Source organism: Aedes albopictus, chromosome 1, assembly GCF_035046485.1.
Source record: "Aedes albopictus strain Foshan chromosome 1, AalbF5, whole genome shotgun sequence".
NCBI classification, from domain to species: Eukaryota; Metazoa; Arthropoda; class Insecta; order Diptera; family Culicidae; genus Aedes; species Aedes albopictus.
In genome coordinates, this window is record NC_085136.1 from 333,139,887 (window position 1) to 333,158,244 (window position 18,358).

Consider the following 18,358-nt stretch of genomic DNA (forward strand, 5'->3'; position numbering starts at 1 on the left):
GCGGGTGGGAATCGCTAGTGCAAATGTAAAAATAAAGAATAAAACACTAGATTTTTTGTTTTTTTTTTTTGTTCATATCATTTATACATGCCGTACTAGATTCTTCGATTTCTCACTAATCACCGCCTAATTCTCACCCCTTACAGGAAAAATCGTCGTCAAGGAAAAGTCAACGGAAGAAAAATTCTTTTTCGGAGGAAGCGCGGAGGAACTTACAGAGTTCGAGCTTGCCTTCCAGCTGACGTCGGCGATCAAGCAAAGTCGAAACCGGATGCGGCAGCGCATGTTTCGCGCTAGGAAAATTGTGAAAGCAAGTTGTGAAAAGAGAAAGCGAACTCCATAACCATCCTGCGGGTGCAAAGCGCTAGTGCAAATGTAAAAATAAAAAATGAAACCAGTCCTTTTCTTTTCATTTATTATATCTACATACAGTACTAGATTCTTCGATTTCTCACTAACCACGCTCTAATTCTCACCTCTTACAGGAAAAATCATTGCCAAGGAAAAGTCAACGGAAGAAAACTTTTATTTCGTCCGCACCGCCGATGGTCGCTATAAAATTCATGCAAATGCCCCTTCATCAAAAATCAAGAAGGAAAAAGCACATCCACAGCAGAAAATGGTTAATACTGGAACCAGACTGATTCGATCTGGAATCATCTTTCCCCTTAACGAAGGAACGGAAGTGGAACAGTTGGAACAACTTGTGAAGAAGGATTCCATAATCAGGCAGGAATATGTAAGTGACTGGCAAGTGTGAGGTACTAGATTGAAGGGCTTGAAATAATTAGCATGCAGGTCGTATGACATCATGTCCGTTTGGCATAATATCTATCGGAGCTGTAATTTTTCGACAGCATTCTATAATCCCGATATTTTTTTGTTTGTTTTAGTTTACAAGTCACGGTTGTCTTTCAAAAGACAACACGAGAGAAATTGATAAGGTACTCACATTCAGAAGTAGCGTACTGAAAGCTACATTTTTCAATTTTTTGTACGTGTACTGAAAACAACCATCGCAGTTGTTCAATATCGGTTGATCATCGATCTCTATCATCGTTTGGTTCTTTCGATAAGCTAGCGTTACATGTTCCTTAACATTTTAATGTATAAAATCGTAACTTGACTCTCCTTTGGAATACTTAAGATTGTTTAATTGATTGAGCAGGCATCAGACGTCCACCTATCTTTCCCATTGATGCTATCCTGCGCTGTAGTCCAAAGGTCTCGTACATCCAATACTAGTCAGACATACTCTGGCCCAATCACCTGTAGAACCAATTCGTCATGATTACGTTTTCATTAATTCCAGGTAAACATGCACTTGTTTACAATTAGTTTATTCTCCACAACACTTCAGAATATCATATCAACTATTACTACTTATTGTGTTCATACCTAAGAACCCGACGCTACAAATTCTTTAACAATTCCATAGTGCTTAGTTCTTCACGCAGGTTGCTTTATCGAGTGTTACTTTTAGCTCTGAGCAGTTCTCAGAGCTGCACGAGTCTTACGTTTCTGATCGATTGTAAGGGTTCTTCGTCATCTCTTGTTCCTTAATCAATTTTTTACTTTTTTGCCATCCCTTTTTGGGCCTCTCATTCCTCTGGTGCTCCATTAGGCAGGACATATCTGGGCCCCTAAAACCTCTTAAAAATGCGAACCAGTGAGACTTTCATCAACACAGCGCTATTTTCTTAATCGTTTTGTTTTTTTTTAACATTATGAATACAATGACGCTGACAACAAATGAAATGTAGACTGAAAAAGCGTGTTGTCCTAATAACTTATTCAACTATCACTAAGCGGGTATGATGTCACACAGCTCTGTTCCACTCGTGCTACATACATCGAAAAGAATGTAGTACTAGATCACACTTTCACATTTTCCCTTGCAGATTGATGTTCTGAAGCTCAAGCCTAGGGATACCAAAATCGTTCATTACGTGCACAACGTTTTCGCGGACGAATCACTTATTGACTACAATTACAATGGAGTTAACGTTGTTGGCCAAACAAAACGTGCCATGCGAATGTACGACATATTCTCCAACTGCTTCATGGGTATGCTGTACAAGTTTTATCGTGCTTCTTGATCACAATCAACTAACTCGATTTGCACCTCTTTGCAGAAGCGTACGAAGCGGAAGGACTTACAGACGTCGAGCTTGCCTTCCAGCTGACGTCGGCGATCAAGCAAAGTCGAAACCGGATGCGGCAGCGCATGTTCCGTGCTAGGAAAATTGTGAAAGCAAGTTGTGAAAAGAGAAAGGGAACTTCATTTGAGACTTGATGAACTTTAGTGTATCCTGTTGACTCAATTATTGACATTTTAGAGACTCTCAGTTTCTTTATTGTTTTAGTACTCTGAGCTTTTACGATTTGGTTCTAGAATCAGTAGTTTTTTTTCATAATGGATGGTAACATGCTTACATTTTTTTCATCCTGAAGCAAGTTTATTTTATATTCAAATAAATGAATTGTAATCACTCTTAAATTGATACACTTACTGTAATGCATATTTCACCTTACCACTACGATACCATGCCTCAGAAGTACTTTATTTGGTAGAAGTAATGTTTTTTTTTTATCTGAAAATATTCAAATCCACTTGCACACTTCCAAATTCCATTGATCTTTTCAAATATCCTTCAAGTAAAACATGAAAATAAAAAAAAAAAAAAAAACAATTAAAACGAAATAAACTGTTTGATTGTATTTTTCAGCTAAACAAACTGCAAATTTACAACAAAAAATCTACTTATTTCTGGATACTAACCATGCCAACTCCTCCCCATTCCAGAACAAGAGTTAGTGATGATAGAAATCTGCTCCGATGAAGCCACTCGGCATGCCTCCGCCGATGATGACCAAATCAAAGCCACTTCCTCTGCTAAAGGTAATACAGCAGCAAGATTACTTCGGTTAGCGGGATTTACGTTTCCTCTGAAACGTGCAGAAGACATCGAACGCTTGGAGAAAGCTGTCAGAGCAGATCCATTCATTCGGAAAGAATACGTAAGTCCCCGACGATGCAAGTGTGTACGTTTCAGCTTTGACTGTTTATTGCTAATTTCAGATTCGCTACGTGTCATCTCGGGTGGGCGATCATCATTATATTCCTGCGCACATCAGGAGGCTTTTCAGCGATAGATCTTTGGAGAATTACACGTATCATGGGGTTAGCAATCCGCAATATCCTCGGAAAGCAATGAAAGACTACGAGATCTTTACCAACTGTTTGCTAGGTTAGTTTCCAGGGCATCGCTGAAGTACTAGATTGTAACGATTCGTGTCTCTTTATAACACTTGCAGTTGCTTGGGAGGACGATGGCATCACCGCGGATGAACTCCGAATGTCGCTTATTAAGGCTACACAAAAAGCGAAGCAGCATTTATCGTCGGCTCGGTACTATCGACGCTACCGGGAACAACTACTAGAGAAACGAAAAGCAAGCTGGAAAAGCAAAAAGTTGCTCGAGTAGCTCTGAGTGTTCGGTGGTAAAATTTTAAAAACGAAATCTTGCAGAAATAAAACAAACAATCGACTGTAATTTAGCGATATTCTAGTAGTTCATTGATGAAATTGTCGTCAAAACATTTGTTATGGAGTATCTCTTGCAAATATTGAAACGTCCAATCAATATCCCTTGTGAGACACTACGACTCAATCAACAGATACATATGTAAAATTTACAGAACATAGAATTTTATTATCATTCCATTACCATGTCTCCAGCATCTCAAATTTCTCGTGACACCTATTCCATTATATGTAGTCATATCAGTTATCATTTTTCAATAAGTTATTATAAAACTCACATACTTTTTCACATTTTCTACCCGTTCTAGTACCACCCAAAAATCACATGGCCGCCAAGCTCGGTTATACCCAGCGTGGGAAAACGCTGCTGCTGTACAACGGATTCGCCTACGTCAAGGACCGCGAAGCCATCAAAAGCTGCCACTGGAAGTGTTCACTGTACGGGAAGCTGAAGTGCCGTGCCAGGGCCGTCACCAAAACGGCAGTTGACGGCCAGTTGATGATGAAAATCACCAAGTCGACCCATAACCACGGCCAAGATGCGTACAAATTTGAACTTTCCACAGTGAATAAACCTTGATTCAGATGTTAATCGGTCGCGTTTTTCTTCAAAAGTGTACAATAACACCGTGATTGCAGGACTAACCTCATTTTCTGCACTTTCGTAGGTCTCTCTGGTGGGGCCTACTTTGAGAAAACCGCGCAGGGCTGCCTTATGCTGTGGCACGGAAACAACGGGTATTTTCGCGAGAAGCAGAGGCACAACACCACCAACTGGAAATGTGCCTGCTACAACAAATATCGCTGCAAAGCACGGGCTGTGACGAAGGAAATCGGCGGAGAGTACTACTTCCGGATAACCTGTGATGAACATACCCATCTTCCGTATTCTAGCGGCTATTGGCGGGCAAAACGGAGAAACGAAGTGGCCCCGTTGACGTCGGTGGTGCATTGCAGTGGAAGATGGTAATGGATAAACGCTGTACTAGATTATTCATATCGAACAATGAGTGTGATAATTATTTATACATTTTAATAAACAATCATGGACTGAAAGGTGCAGTTGTATTCACTTATAAACAAGTTGATCTAGTACTACAACCTGATCGCCAAATGACTAATAATGTCTACCCTTTCAGACGTTTCGTACATACTAAACAAACGAGGAGCAACTCAGCTGTGCATCAATGGGTTTCCCTTTATCCGTTCGAAAACAACCGAGGACTACCAGTATTGGACGTGCAGAGAGTACAAAGCTCTACGGTAACTGAGTAACACCTGTTCTTTAAAACTATGCAAAAATGTACTGACGACATTCATTCATTTGCAGCTGCACGGCTCGGGCCGTTTCGGGTCGTCGAGAACGGAGGAACGATCCTACCGTCAAGCTACGGGGCGTTCACAATCATGTCATTTTGGAGCGCCGTGATGCAGAAGAAAATGCTAAAGGTATTAGAAGGTCAGGCTTCCCTACCGATGCGGGATTTGAGGGTTCAGTGATGGCGGTTTAAATTGGTTATGGACTTAAGACAGAGGCTGCACATGGGGCGAAATCATGCTTCAAATTTCTCCCCAGATTTGTGAGTTGACCCCGTAGGATTTTTTTTAAGAGATACTGGCAAATTGCTTGGAAATGGGTTTTTGATTAGATTCTGCAATTTCTTGTAATTCCTTGAAAACTAATGTTCTAGTAAGGACTTTTGCGATTTACTAGGATAAAATTTCTGATGAAATCCTGGAGGGTTTCTTCAAGAGTTCCTCATTATTGTAAGATCATTAAAAAGTGTTTCATCTCGAAATCTTTTGAAATTTCTGGCAGGATTTTTAACATTTTTTTTTGTCAGTTCGGGGCCCCTATAAGACCCATGGTGAACATATAGAAATGTATTTGTTTTTTTTTTTTTTTTTCAAATAATGCCTTGTAAAACATCTGGACCGTTTTTCATAAGATACTCTTGAGAGTTTCTTCATAGATTGAAACAATGGTATAGATGCCAACTTTTGTTTGATCCGACATTTCATTTAATTGATATTTTATTGAATCTGAAACAAATATGAGAAAAAGATGTAATATTATTCATATTTGGTTTGTGCCGTAGTTGATCTAGTACATCAGCTTAATTAACCAGATTATGTTTTCTTATACCTTCAGATATTTCGTTTACCCTTAATAAACGAGGGGCGACTCAATTATGTGTCAATGGATACCCCTACATCCGCTCCAAAACGACCGAGGAATTCCAGTATTGGTCCTGCAGCCAGTACAAAGTTTTACGGTGAGCAGTGAGCACCCTTTAATATTTTCCATGAAATTCAGATCAATTACAACTGATTTCTTCGTAACCTATCGCAGCTGTCCGGCGCGAGCCATTTCCAGCCGCAGAAGGCAGGGCAATACGCCCACGATCAAGCTTCGGGGCACCCACAGTCACGGGATCATTTTGGAGCGTCGCAAACCAGGCGAAAGTGCCAAATTGCTGAAACTGAACGCCATGGAACGCCGGGAGATGGAAATGTTGCCAGAAAAGCGGAAACGATTGTCATCGGGAGCACCACCTCCACCGGTGGAATGTGTTTTGGGAGGCGATAATCCATCCTCGTCGAAGTGAATTCGAATGGTTGAATAGGACAGATCGGTGAAGTACTAGATTTGTAGTAATGAGCTAAATTTTATTATGGTGAGAAGGTCTATTCTCCGTTTCTGCAATGAAATGGGGCTAAAAGCGTGGGTATTATGATTCCTTGCCTAATTTGATGCTGTTTGAGTAAAACTTTGGGCAACAGTGTTGTTGTTTTCTCCATTTCTTGCAACATAAACACCAAAGTTATGCAAAGTTTTGCTCAAACAGCATCAAATTAGGCAAGGAATCATAATACCCATGCTTTTTGCACCATTTCTTTGCAGAATTGGAGAGCCGACCTTCTCACCATACAAAAATTCTGCTCATTACTACAAATCTAGTACTACACCGAACGTACCCCATTGTTCGTTCAGTAATTCTAGTACTGCAGTTTGAAATCGTCGTATGTTAGTGGTTGTCGAGATGGAGTTTTGCATAATTTTATTATATAATAAACTCGAAATCTAATAACACTTCTTTTTTGCTTATTTTATCAAATTGATCTAGTACTGCAGTTCTAATAATTGAATGTAATCGCTATTTACATTTCAGATATTTCATTCGTGATTAGCAAACGCGGCAAAACTCATGCTTCGATGGTTATTTGTACACTCGAGCAAAAACAACTGAAGAATTACAATTTTGGACGTGCAATCAGGATAGGGTACTTGGGTAAGCTATCACAGTGTATTAATCTTTTAAAAATACATCAACTACATTTTTCCCTAAATTCTGTGGATGTTCTGCACGCGCAACTACCGGTCATGGTAAGAAAGGAGATCGGCCGTCCATCAAACTGCGTGGATTTCACAACCACAAAATTATCCAGGAGCGTCGGAAAACCGGTGAATGTGCCAAGCTGCGAGAGCAGTGCGCCCGCGAACAGAACGAGGAAGTGTTGCCACGGAAGAGGAAACGGCTGCCTCCGCTACCGTTGAAGTGTGTTCTGCTCACGGACAGTAAGGAAAAGACCTCTGTCGTGAATAAGGAAAGCCATTGAAAACGTTTATTTATTATGATATGTAGTAAAATAAGATTATTCTGTGAAGAGGGGCAAGGTTGCCAGGAACGCAATCTTATAATCATCTGTTTTACTTTTCCCTCAACACCTCTATAACTTAATATTAGTCTAATTAATTCATGTTACAATTTAATGTTTTTATTTATTTTCCATTATGCGATTTGGTTGCAGTTTTTGATTTATATTCGTTTCAGTTGCCTCATAGGAATTAGTTTTTTTTTACAGTGTTCAGAGTTGACAGAAAAAACTTAACTTTAAACTATGGAATTCAACATTAAGAAAATACGTATGTTTTTCACAGATGCTGTAGTCCAGTACATCAATGGCAAAAAGGGAACATTTCCTCGGTTGAAAATCGGTGGACATTATTTTACGAGGAGGCGTATCTGCAAGACCAGCACCCGGTGGTATTGTGTGAAGGAGCCGGCCCTGAAGTGTAACGTACGTATCAGAGAAAATAGGTAGAGAAGCGAAGAGTGTGAAGCCAAAAATACCTTATCGAACCGTCAAACTGGTATCCTATCGAGCAAAATCAACAAACCTTGATGATAACCGCATAAGTGAAGATAAGTATTGCAATCATTTGAAACATATTTATACCAAAGTTTTAAAATATCATGGATAACAGTATAAATAACATTGATTCCTTGAATTAATGAAAATTGTTCCATTTTGGAACATCAGTTTGATAATGCCTAGTTAATAAAACAACAGTATAAATAGTTTTCAAATGCGGTATGCGAGATAGGCACTACCTTCGATGGGTGGATTAATCTGCTTTGCTGCAGTTGCCAGCATCCGAGCGATGAAATCAAAACAGAAAAAGTGTTGCCGTTCTGGCGGCTGTTCACTCTTCGCTTCTCTACCTATTTTCTCTGGTACGTATCACAACCGATTCGATCGGAACGATAATACGGATAAACAATGTTCACAATCATCCACCAGTAGTGGTTGATACATTCAAAGGGCGACTGCTGATCACACCTTTCGCAGAAAAATCTATTCAGAAGTACGAGATGAATCTTAGAAACTGATGCCGCGCTGCCGTTTCTTTACAAGGGCAAATATACGAATTGCTACTGAACCTACAGGTCATGCGACTTATTTGTTTCCTCAGTGATAATAGGAGCAGTGAACTGAGTCATAGGTGAAGTTTGAATTGAAATATATCTCATTATCAGCGACCACCGCAAAAATCCATTGGAATCCGTCGAGTTCTACAAAAAACAAATTGTCAGATTTTTTCTAATAAATAATTTCGATTACTTTTAAGAAACGTCTGGTATTAAAACAATAGTAACATACATTACATATTTGATTTGTAATAATAAGCAATCTCATCAATCTACTGAATTATCAAAAAGAAAAATTCCGATGAAACTTATGAGTTAACGTTATCTAAGATTAATTTTGAACCCCCTAAATTATTCTAAAATTATAAGAGATGACACTTTTTTAAATAGTTTGCGAAAAACATTTTCAGTGTTACCAGAACAACTTTCAGGAAAGTTTCCAAACATCAACCATCAATAACACCGAAGCAAAAGCTCACCAATGAAATAACTCTTGTTTTACAGGTAATGCGGTCAACGCCATGCGATACATTTGTACCGATAAGGGAGTCCCTCAATTGGAATACGAGGGATACCACTTCTGCAAACGAAGGGCAAAAAAGCACTGCATCCGTTGGTATTGTACTACGTGGCGTAGGATGAAATGCACGGCACGGGTTACAACAATCACTTCTAATGGAGCAGTATCGCAGTTTTGCAATGATCACAACCATCCACCGACGGCGGAGTGTCCTAAAATAAGCCACAAGCCCAAGCGCAAAGCTTAGTACTTCTAACAATATTGTCATCTGATTTACAATATGCTCGAAACATGATCAATGAATCCGAAACTACAGGCTGAGGATTCTTGAATATGATATGTATTAGCTGTATTGACGCAATATTTTTTTTAAATATAAGATATTCAATTACCATAAAGAATGAGGTCTTAATACTACTCAACAACCTTGATAAAAGTAGGAATGATGCAAAAATCTAGTCTGAAAGAAAAGTATTAAGTATTACGTTTCATCTGTTTCGAATGACAATTAATTCTTGCTGCTTTTTTTGTGTTCGATGAAACCACCTCGTTCTATATTTTGTTTGTTGCCGTTATATTTCAGTATACGAAAATAAACAAAAAATAAATTTGGCAACTCTGCAAATATATTGCCAGCAAAATGTCATGGTTTATTTACCAGTCTTGTTCCAAGTTTCTCAACACAAAATTGAGATTTTATAAGTGTCGTTATGTATGAATTTTATTGCTGAAAAATAATTTTAAGGGCTGCCAGATTTTTTTATTGTGGCAATTTTATTACCATATTAGAACGTAGATTGGTTTTATTTATCTAACGATCCCAATGTTTATTTTAGACATTTCATTCGTCATGAGCTGCCGCGGGAAAACTCAACTTAGCGTAAACGGTCACCTCTACACTTGTGACAAGACAACCGATGACGCCATGTACTGGTGTTGCAATCAGCGCCGTGTTCTTGGGTAAAAACTTCAGAACTGTCCAAAGTATTATTATTAATGCTTTTGACACTTTTCCATCATTCTAGCTGCACAGCTCGTGCTAATACTGGACGTAAAAAGGCAGGAGAACAGCCATCCATCAAACTGCGCGGCTTTCACAATCATGGAATTATCGCAGAACGACGCCGACCCGGGGAATATGCCAGGCTGAAGGAGCAGTACGATCGCGAACGGAAAGTGTTGCCAGATGTGGAGCCTCATCGCCCTGCCCTTTCCAGAATGAAAAAGAAGCAAAAATGAATTATTTTTCTGTGTATTTTCTCGACGTTTTAGTACTACAGTTGTGACCGTAGCTCTGTTTCAAGATGCCCAAGTCACTAATATATGTACACTGACAAATTTATGATTTTTTTCTTGTGATGCGTGCCTTGTATCAACCAATCTAAAACATAATCTCATAAGCAATCATAAACATTGCAGATATTGCGCATTTCCCACCCCACTGGACCCCTTTCGCAGTTAGTATAAGTGCGGGATCGTGAATAAAACTGCGATTTTGCATCGAATCGTGTCGGTGTCTTCTGCGCACTTATGCATTGTAAAGTGCTGAATAAGTGCGCAGAAGACACCGAAACGTTTCGATGCAAAATCGCAGTTTTATTCACGATCCCGCACTTATACTAACTGCGAAAAGGGTCCAGTTGGGTGGGAACTGCGCAATATTTCATTCGTCATAAGCGCACGTGGTAAAACTCAGCTGAACGTCAACGGATATCTGTACACGCGTGGCAAACTTCACGGCGACTTTCAGTACTGGTCATGTAATCAGTACAGGGTTTTAAGGTAAGAGTAATCCACAGTTAAACTTCTACAGCAAAATTACCATCATTTTATCTTCATCTTCAGCTGCACAGCTCGTGCTTCGACAGTCCGCTGCAAACAGGGCGAAAAACTAACCATAAAACTGCGTGGTTTCCATAACCATCCGATTATAGTGGAACGACGTCGGCCCGGAGAGTGCGCAAGGTTGAAAGAGCTGTACGCTCCTGCTTCAAGGCAAGTGTTGCCAGACAGGAGGAAAAGTCTGCAGCCCCCAAAGCAGCAGGTGCGTCTGCCACCGATTGAACAATGCTTTGTTAAGGAAGAGAAATAACGGACGCGTTGTTGCGGATAAGAATGTAGGAGGCTGTAGTAGGGTTAGTGTAATGCTTGCTCTAGTACTGCATGTGATGTAGTCTGGCATTGTGAATAACAGCTGAATAATCTTCAAAGATTTACCTTTTCTACCAAATTCAAAAGACATGGCCTGCTAGGTCCTACTCTACCATTATTGATGTTTGATTAAAAAAAAATACATTAAATATTGTTTGTTGATTTTGGTCCAGTACATCCTTTCAATTGTGGAAGTATTATTTCTGATTGATTGGAAGCAAACATCGTACTGTGTATTGCATTTTTTGACGTACAGCTTTTCCATTGTACTTCCATTTTTATTTATTTAGATACTCCATTCCGGTCTACGACAATGCCTATCGTGGGACAATGGTACGAAACCGTTTTGACGTTTACCACTAGTGTCTTCGGAAACCAAATACTTGATCTACAAGGATACAGACTGTATAAGAAGAAAACGTCCAGCCACCTAACTTGGTGGTGTTGTATTAACAAAAACTGCAGAGCACGTGCCGCCACTATCAATGAAAGGTATATCAAATTTGGAGAACTGTACCACAACCATCCGATAGGGAAGATATCGAATTCGTTTATTCCTCTGTTTCCTGTCGATTTGTCTTGTCTACCGAGTCCGAAAGAGATTACCAGGGAGACGAAAAAGTATTCAAAACTTGGTTAGGATTTTGGCGGATCGAATAATCACCATCCTTGAATGGGAAGACTGAGTATTACTGAGTGAGGCCATGTTTATCAATGACGAGATGACGGAAAACACATCAATATGGAAATTTTTAGCCGTTTACTCATCATTGACAACCTTGATTTGATTGATATTTGTGTATAATCTAGTACCTCATTTTAGTAAAGAATCTCAACATCTATCTGGATTTTTTATAAGGTCACTCTTTAGAATATACGCTAGACGTTATCTAAGTCATGAGGAAAGACGTACTAGACTGTTATTCTGTTCGTAGTTTAAACTTCCAGTGCAAGTGAAAATCAAAAGTAAATTTGGAATAAAATCAGGCAAGATGAGAATATTTGCCATTAAGTCATTCATATTGTTTTAAATTGTTTTTATTTTTCCATACATGCCGATAATAAATGTTGATAATGCCCATCGTAGGCCAGTAGTACGAATTGATTCTTCTTATATACGACACGTTGGTGAGCTGTGTCAGGCAAGAACTGTCGAACAAACAACTAGTGGTACTGCTCAAACAAAACCTATCCGGCCTTAAAGCATTTATGTTTAAGAATCCTAGTAAAAAAGATACCAAATATGCTGTGATAATCGACTGATTATTCATGTACCTGTGTCTAACTTAGAAATTTCTTTCTCCGTAGGAACCTCAGAACTGAATGCAGTATATTTCATGAGCTTCCTTTTCAGCCAACGGAGACGACGTTCCGACGGTCAAAATCATAGAACGTGAAGAAATTGAAGCTCTTCTGACTCCACCTTGTATGTCTAAACGGATCGAACCAAGTGCTTTGCCGGATTGAACGAGTGGTGTCAATCTTTGATAATTTTTATTGGGGATCTGGCATCGAATTGGTTTCAGAAGTAGCACCAACTAGTGCGCACTACTCCCGACATCTTCTGTGGTAATGTTCTACACATAGAAACGGCAGTGGAAGTTAATTATGCTATTTCAGTATCAAATTCACAATAGCTTTTTCATGTCGTAAAATAGTAAGTAACTTTAGTATAAGCCACAGGGATTGCCGTCGGTATCCACACCGCTGAAAAAGAGCAACCCACAACAAGAACCCAAAAAATCAGATCCACCGAAAGTTGCGCTCAGAAATCCGTCTTGAAATATAACAATGGAGACTTATTTGAGAAGCGTACAAGGTGGTCAAGGTAGGATTGTATTTCCATCACTCATCTAATTATAGACGGATTCATCAATAAGTTCGGCAGATGGACGCGTGAGTAACTAGCCCGTTGAAACACAGAACTGAAATGTGTTTTTCCAATATCGTAATTTTGCGCGTTTTGTGGTACAAACATGAATAGAATATGTTTTCAAAACATCCTATCCGGTATTCAAAACAAAAAAACATATCTTTTATCATGATAAAACTTAGTGAATAATATGTACTTCATAATTTTAATTCATCAATTCGCATTTTCAATTAAACAATCCTTGTCAGTATTATTTTTGTACACGCAAATCCAAACGTGATGTTTTGAAATGTTATTCTTGATTTGAGTCTTTCTCCGCGCACACCGATCGTGTTGTTTTGAACTGCTTTGTTTTGTTTACATTTCAGCACATCGGGTACAAACCAGCATCGTATCGCGACGAAAAAGGGAAGAGGATCAAACTCGGACGCGCAAAGCCAAAGGATGTTTGTTCGACCGAACTCACAAGTACTGTTGTGCTACCTCTGCCTCACGGCACCGGACGAGCAGGCATCAGCAAGCTTAGGGTAGCCGTTAGTCGATGTCATCAGAGTAGATGCAGGGAAGCAGGTAAGAATTATGTGATCTATTGTGGTATAACTTTTTGTAAACAAAGTCCTTTTTGGAATATCGTAGTGACAGCATACCAGGAGACGAAGAACTTGTTCCGACACCATCACGGTGAGTTCGAGAACTTCCAGAAACAGTGGAAATCAATTACAGTGCCATTTGTTTACACATAATCACCAAATTGGAACGAGATACCTATCAGCACTTACGGGATGAATAACCGGTGCTGCAAAACGCCGCCTGCTATCAGCTCGTAAATACCGACTTCAGCTGCAAGTATCCAAAGAAAAGAGATCTTCCTTTCGCACAATTCACTGGTTTTCGCATTCGTGCTAAGGTAGTGTCTCCCAATAAGGTACCCGAACTGGGAAAAATCCTGTTGGCACTGCTGCACGAAGAAATAATTGAAGGTAGGTGAATAATTCGGTTTGCTTGTTTTGATACGAATTTCAAAATCTCTAGAGCAGCATTTAATAACATAGGGTCTGGCACCATTTGGGGAAAGTTTTAACTCAGTCAATTTTGTATCAATTGACTTGATTTTTTTGTACGGAATACGTTCGCTCTCTAGCCATGTGATGTGAAATTGATTGAGCTATAAGTGTACGACGGTACGAAAGGAAAGTTTCCTACTCAAATGACCCTACACTCTAGTTATTGTAAATCTTTTGCTGTTGAATAGATTCCAATACATCTGGTCAATAAAATAGCACTATTTAAAGGAATGTCTCCTCTCCTCTTTAGTGATATTAACCTTTGCGTCACCAACGTAGTTTGCGCACTTAAAAATTTATGTTCATTTAGCTCTATTTTCTTAAATTTTCACCCGATTTTGATTAAAATTTGACTAAACAACCGGAAATTACTACCGTTTCATAGAATTCTTCGGTTGGGCAAGTTGGTTAACCGGTTCCGGATTTATACGGAAACCCAGTGGGGTACGTAAAATGGCCAAAGGAGACTGCCTTCAAACATTTTGCTCTACAACAACGTTTTGGTTATTTTTTTTTAATTTGTGGCTTATCTTCGGTAGATCGATCATAGTAGAACCTAAATAAGGTCTTGAATCTCTTAACGAAATGTGTTTTCACGAATTGAATTCAATTATGAAAATTGGGACGGAAATTGTTAGACTCCTAAATGTATGCAATGTCTTGTAATTTCATGTAGTTAGATCTGTTGTGTTCAATATTTGTTAATATAAATTTCTAAAGCAACTCAAAAAGAGTATCCAATGTACGTTACATATAATATGTTGATGTACAGTTAAAACAAAACAAAAATACGCAGTTTCTGATTTGATTGCTAAGTTCACTGCGTGCAAGAAATCTATCAAAGCTACCCAGTTTTACAGTACCTCGGAATCCGGAACAGGCCACTATATTTCCAAATGATCTCAAATTATCCGAAGATATGAGTACTTCATGATTTCAGATGTAAAAACTTATTGATCCATATACATAAGAACTGTAAAAGCAACGAAAATGTCTTATTTATATAACCAACGTATCCCACTGGGTTTCCGTATAAATCCGGAACTGGTTATGCAACTTCACCAACCGGTGCATTCTATGAAATGGTAGTCATTTCTGGTTGTTCTGTCAAAATTTCATTAAAATCGGGTAAAAAATGAAGAAAATAGAACCAAATGAACATCAAATTTTGAGTGCGCAATCTACGTTGGTGACACAAAGGTTAAACAAAAGAAGTTGGAATAGACTTTCAAGCCTAGTTTCGAGTTCAAAAGGAAACGTCCTACAAATTTCTTGACCGATTCCTGGCAGAAACTTTCTGCAGTGACTTTCATTAGAATTGCCATTTCTTCGCAACTGCGTACTCCGATCGATTCAGGCAAGGAATTGCATCAAAATTGGCTGAAAAATTCCTTCTGAACTGCAAATAGCCCTTAAAGCGACTTCAAAAATTAATATTTGTTTGCAAATGTCAATGTGTCTTTTTTAGAGTCCTCAATGTTTAATATTCTCTTCCATCCAGTAATGCAAATGTATTATCCTTTAAGATCCCAGCGTTTGAAATTTCATTCGCATTGTTCACGTCTGGCCTTACGACAAATTTTTGCATATTTCAATTTTTTAGGGAAAGCGGTTTTTCTTCATAAAGATCAAGGAAATCGTGCGGATTGTCGATTGCATTTAGGAGAAAATTCTAGCCCAGCTGTTATCTTTTTATATTTATGGGAGAAGGGCAATTGAAAAACTGGAGACAGGAGTCATGGTCACCAGGCTCAAATGGCGGAAATATCTTCCACAAGCATCACAGTTATTTGATTGCAGTGGCTGTGATTAGATCAGCTCTAGTAGTCTGAATGTTTGGCGTACCCTTTGGGAACAAATCACCAGACGGAAATTACAGTACTTATTGAGATCCTCCTCTGCCAATGATCATTTTGGTTGTATAAACCGTGTGACAGACACGAAGATACTCTATGCCAAGGAAGTCAAGGAAAGCTCCATTACGAAAAAATCCTGGGCCAACCGGGAATCAAATCCGTCACATCATGGTCTTGCTAATTACGTGGCCTGGAATGAACTGAGAAAAATATGTTTTTAGGTAATCTAGTACCTCATTTCGACAATATATTTGGTATATCTGACAGAATCTCATTATCTACCTGGTCATTTCATAATGTGACTCTGGAAACTATACACTATACGTTCTATAAGTCTCGAGGAAAGGCGTACTAGAATGTTATTCTGTGCTTAGACTTTTTTGCATGTGAAAATTAAACTAAAAAATACTGAAAATCAGAAAAGATAGCAATATTTAACATTACGTCATTCATATTGTTCTATTTTTTCTTTATTCCAGACATGCCGACTCGATTCTGGCCTACGATCATGCCCATCGACATACAACGCGTCGCCGAGGCAAGTTGTTACCCGATCTACATGGATGTACACTGTGTCAGAATAGAACTGTCGTACGAATAGCTTGGTAGTCCTGTTTTTACAAAACCTACCTGGCACCTTACATCACAACTATCTAAAACGTTGACTTCTCTAGTACCTTTCGCTTTTTTTCTGTCAAGTTCAAACAATATTACTAACGAAATAGACGGCACAACCTAGAAACAGTGAAAGCTGTTTAGTTGATCATTATATTTTTTAAAGAATAAACAAAATATTGCGAATTAATTATAATGTAGTACATCATTTGCATGCATTTCCATTTATTAGATGTTTTTTTTTTGTATTTATAAGAAAGTTTTTTTTTTGTCAATTCCAGACATACAAACCCCATGCCAGTCTGCGACAGCGCCTATCGTAGGCCAGTGGTACGAAACCGTTTTGACCTTTGCCACGAGTGCCAAAGGCAATAAAGTACTCGATCTACACGGATACAGGCTCTGTAAGAAGAAAACAACCAAACACCTTACTTGGTGGTCTTGTATACACAAGAAGTGCAAGGCACGTTCCGCTACAATCGGTGAGAGGTACATAAAATTTGGCGAGCTGTACCACAACCATCCCATAAGAAAGAGTTCCAAGTCGTGGATTCCTCTGGTCCCAATTGACCTATCCCGTCTACCGAATGCGACGGAGATTGTCAAGGTGACGAAAAAGCCTTCGAAACATCGTTAGGTTTTTGGCCGACCATTTGTTAAATTGTCCCAATCCAGTTGTTGTACACCATTTTGATATCATGTCGTATTCACCAATGGAGAGATAGTGGAAAATTCATCGAGACTAGATTCTATACCGTTTAATCAATCGTTATTGAATTAAAAATATGTTTTACCTCATTTCTAAAACTTATCTAGGTATATCTAACCGAATCTTAATATGTACCTGGTCCTTTCATCTTTGTGAGCCTTGCATTGACTGAGGAAATAAAATATATGTTTTTTATAATCTTCTTACGATACATATAAACAACTTCCTGATTCCTTCATAATAAGCACAGTACACGTTTGACTGATTATCCAATGGATAATTTCCATGCGTATTTGTCTAACTTAGAATTCCTTCCCTTCCTCCGTAGGAAACTTTGAGAGTGGCCTTCGAGCTTCGCATATCCCTGGCTATAGTACGAAATCTTCCGCCACGTTTGTCCATAAGCCGGTTCATCAAAACCCGAAACCCATCGAGGTGCATCATGCACCTACCACCTCCGGTGCGATCAAATTCATTCGCAGTCAGAAAAAGAATGCCCAACTGGTGTACAAGGGTTTCCTGTACAATCGGAAATTGACCCAGCAAAATGGCAATACCACGTGGCGGTGCATCGATGTCACGAAGTTACGCTGCAAAGCGATTTGCGTTACCAAATTCAACAAATTGATACGTGCCAAACGGCAGCATGCTCATGAGAACCATGAAAGTAAGATCAGGAATCGACCGCTGTATGACTACCCGGAAGATTTGGAGGAATATCTGGACATCTACTCTAGGGATCCGATTTCAGCGTCGCAAAAGCTGGACGTCATCGACGATGGAACCGATTATAAGCTGGTCGTTCGGGATACCATCGAGGAAGTCGTACATGAAGCACCTGAGAGTCACATAGGAGACATGATGGCGAGTGGGACGGATACGTTCTATGCGACACCTCAGTAACACATTCTAGTACTACAATTGAAACCAAATCGTAATAATAAAGCTTGTACAAAGTCTGCGTGTAGATGAAATTTTTCTGAAAAGTAGAGAAGAACATATAATAAGAAATTGACTAGAGCTTAACGAATGTCCATTTCAGATGAGCTATCATCTTCGACGAAGATGTTCTTCAAAGATGACGAATACGTAGGTTCGTCGGATCGAGTGTATACATTCCTCACCAGTCGTAAGGGAGGCATCCATTTGGTTCACGACAGGTATATCTATCGATCGAACCTACGGCGATGCGGCCGTAACAAAGACATCATCTACTGGGAATGTGTGCACAACCGAGCGGAAAAATGTCGCGGGCGACTGAAAAGCGTGGGCGATCAACTGTACATTTCAAACTGGAATAGTATGTGA

General features: G+C 39.2%; 2 protein-coding genes across 3 annotated transcripts in view; both read left to right on the top strand.

Moving 5' to 3' along the window:
- Nucleotides 1-25: 25 nt before the first annotated feature.
- On the top strand, nt 26-10,213 carry LOC134285813 (FLYWCH-type zinc finger-containing protein 1-like). 2 transcript variants are annotated; one of them, XR_009996723.1, is made up of 11 exons: nt 26-739; nt 1,902-2,067; nt 2,136-3,021; nt 3,083-3,251; nt 3,319-3,504; nt 3,856-4,810; nt 4,878-4,996; nt 5,700-5,823; nt 5,901-6,840; nt 6,941-9,742; nt 9,808-10,213. XR_009996723.1 is itself a non-coding variant. In XM_062847384.1 (6 exons), the coding sequence occupies exons 1-4, from the start codon at nt 4,671-4,673 to the stop codon at nt 6,154-6,156; spliced, it is 639 nt and encodes a 212-aa protein (XP_062703368.1). In that variant the 5' UTR covers nt 3,511-4,670; the 3' UTR covers nt 6,157-6,840; nt 6,941-9,742; nt 9,808-10,213. The 2 variants fall into 2 exon arrangements, 1 of the variants encoding a protein (XP_062703368.1); XM_062847384.1 differs by lacking the exons at nt 26-739; nt 1,902-2,067; nt 2,136-3,021; nt 3,083-3,251; nt 3,319-3,504 and having other exon boundaries at nt 3,511-4,810.
- Nucleotides 10,214-10,411: 198 nt separating this feature from the next.
- LOC109403953 (uncharacterized) overlaps nt 10,412-18,358 on the top strand; it is a 48,334-nt gene continuing 40,387 nt past the window's right edge. The window contains exons 1-6 of the mRNA XM_062847392.1: nt 10,412-10,564; nt 10,628-13,376; nt 13,443-13,786; nt 16,623-16,948; nt 17,379-18,036; nt 18,093-18,350. The gene's annotated coding sequence lies outside the window, so the exon portion shown is untranslated. The remainder of the gene's footprint in view (nt 10,565-10,627; nt 13,377-13,442; nt 13,787-16,622; nt 16,949-17,378; nt 18,037-18,092; nt 18,351-18,358) is intronic.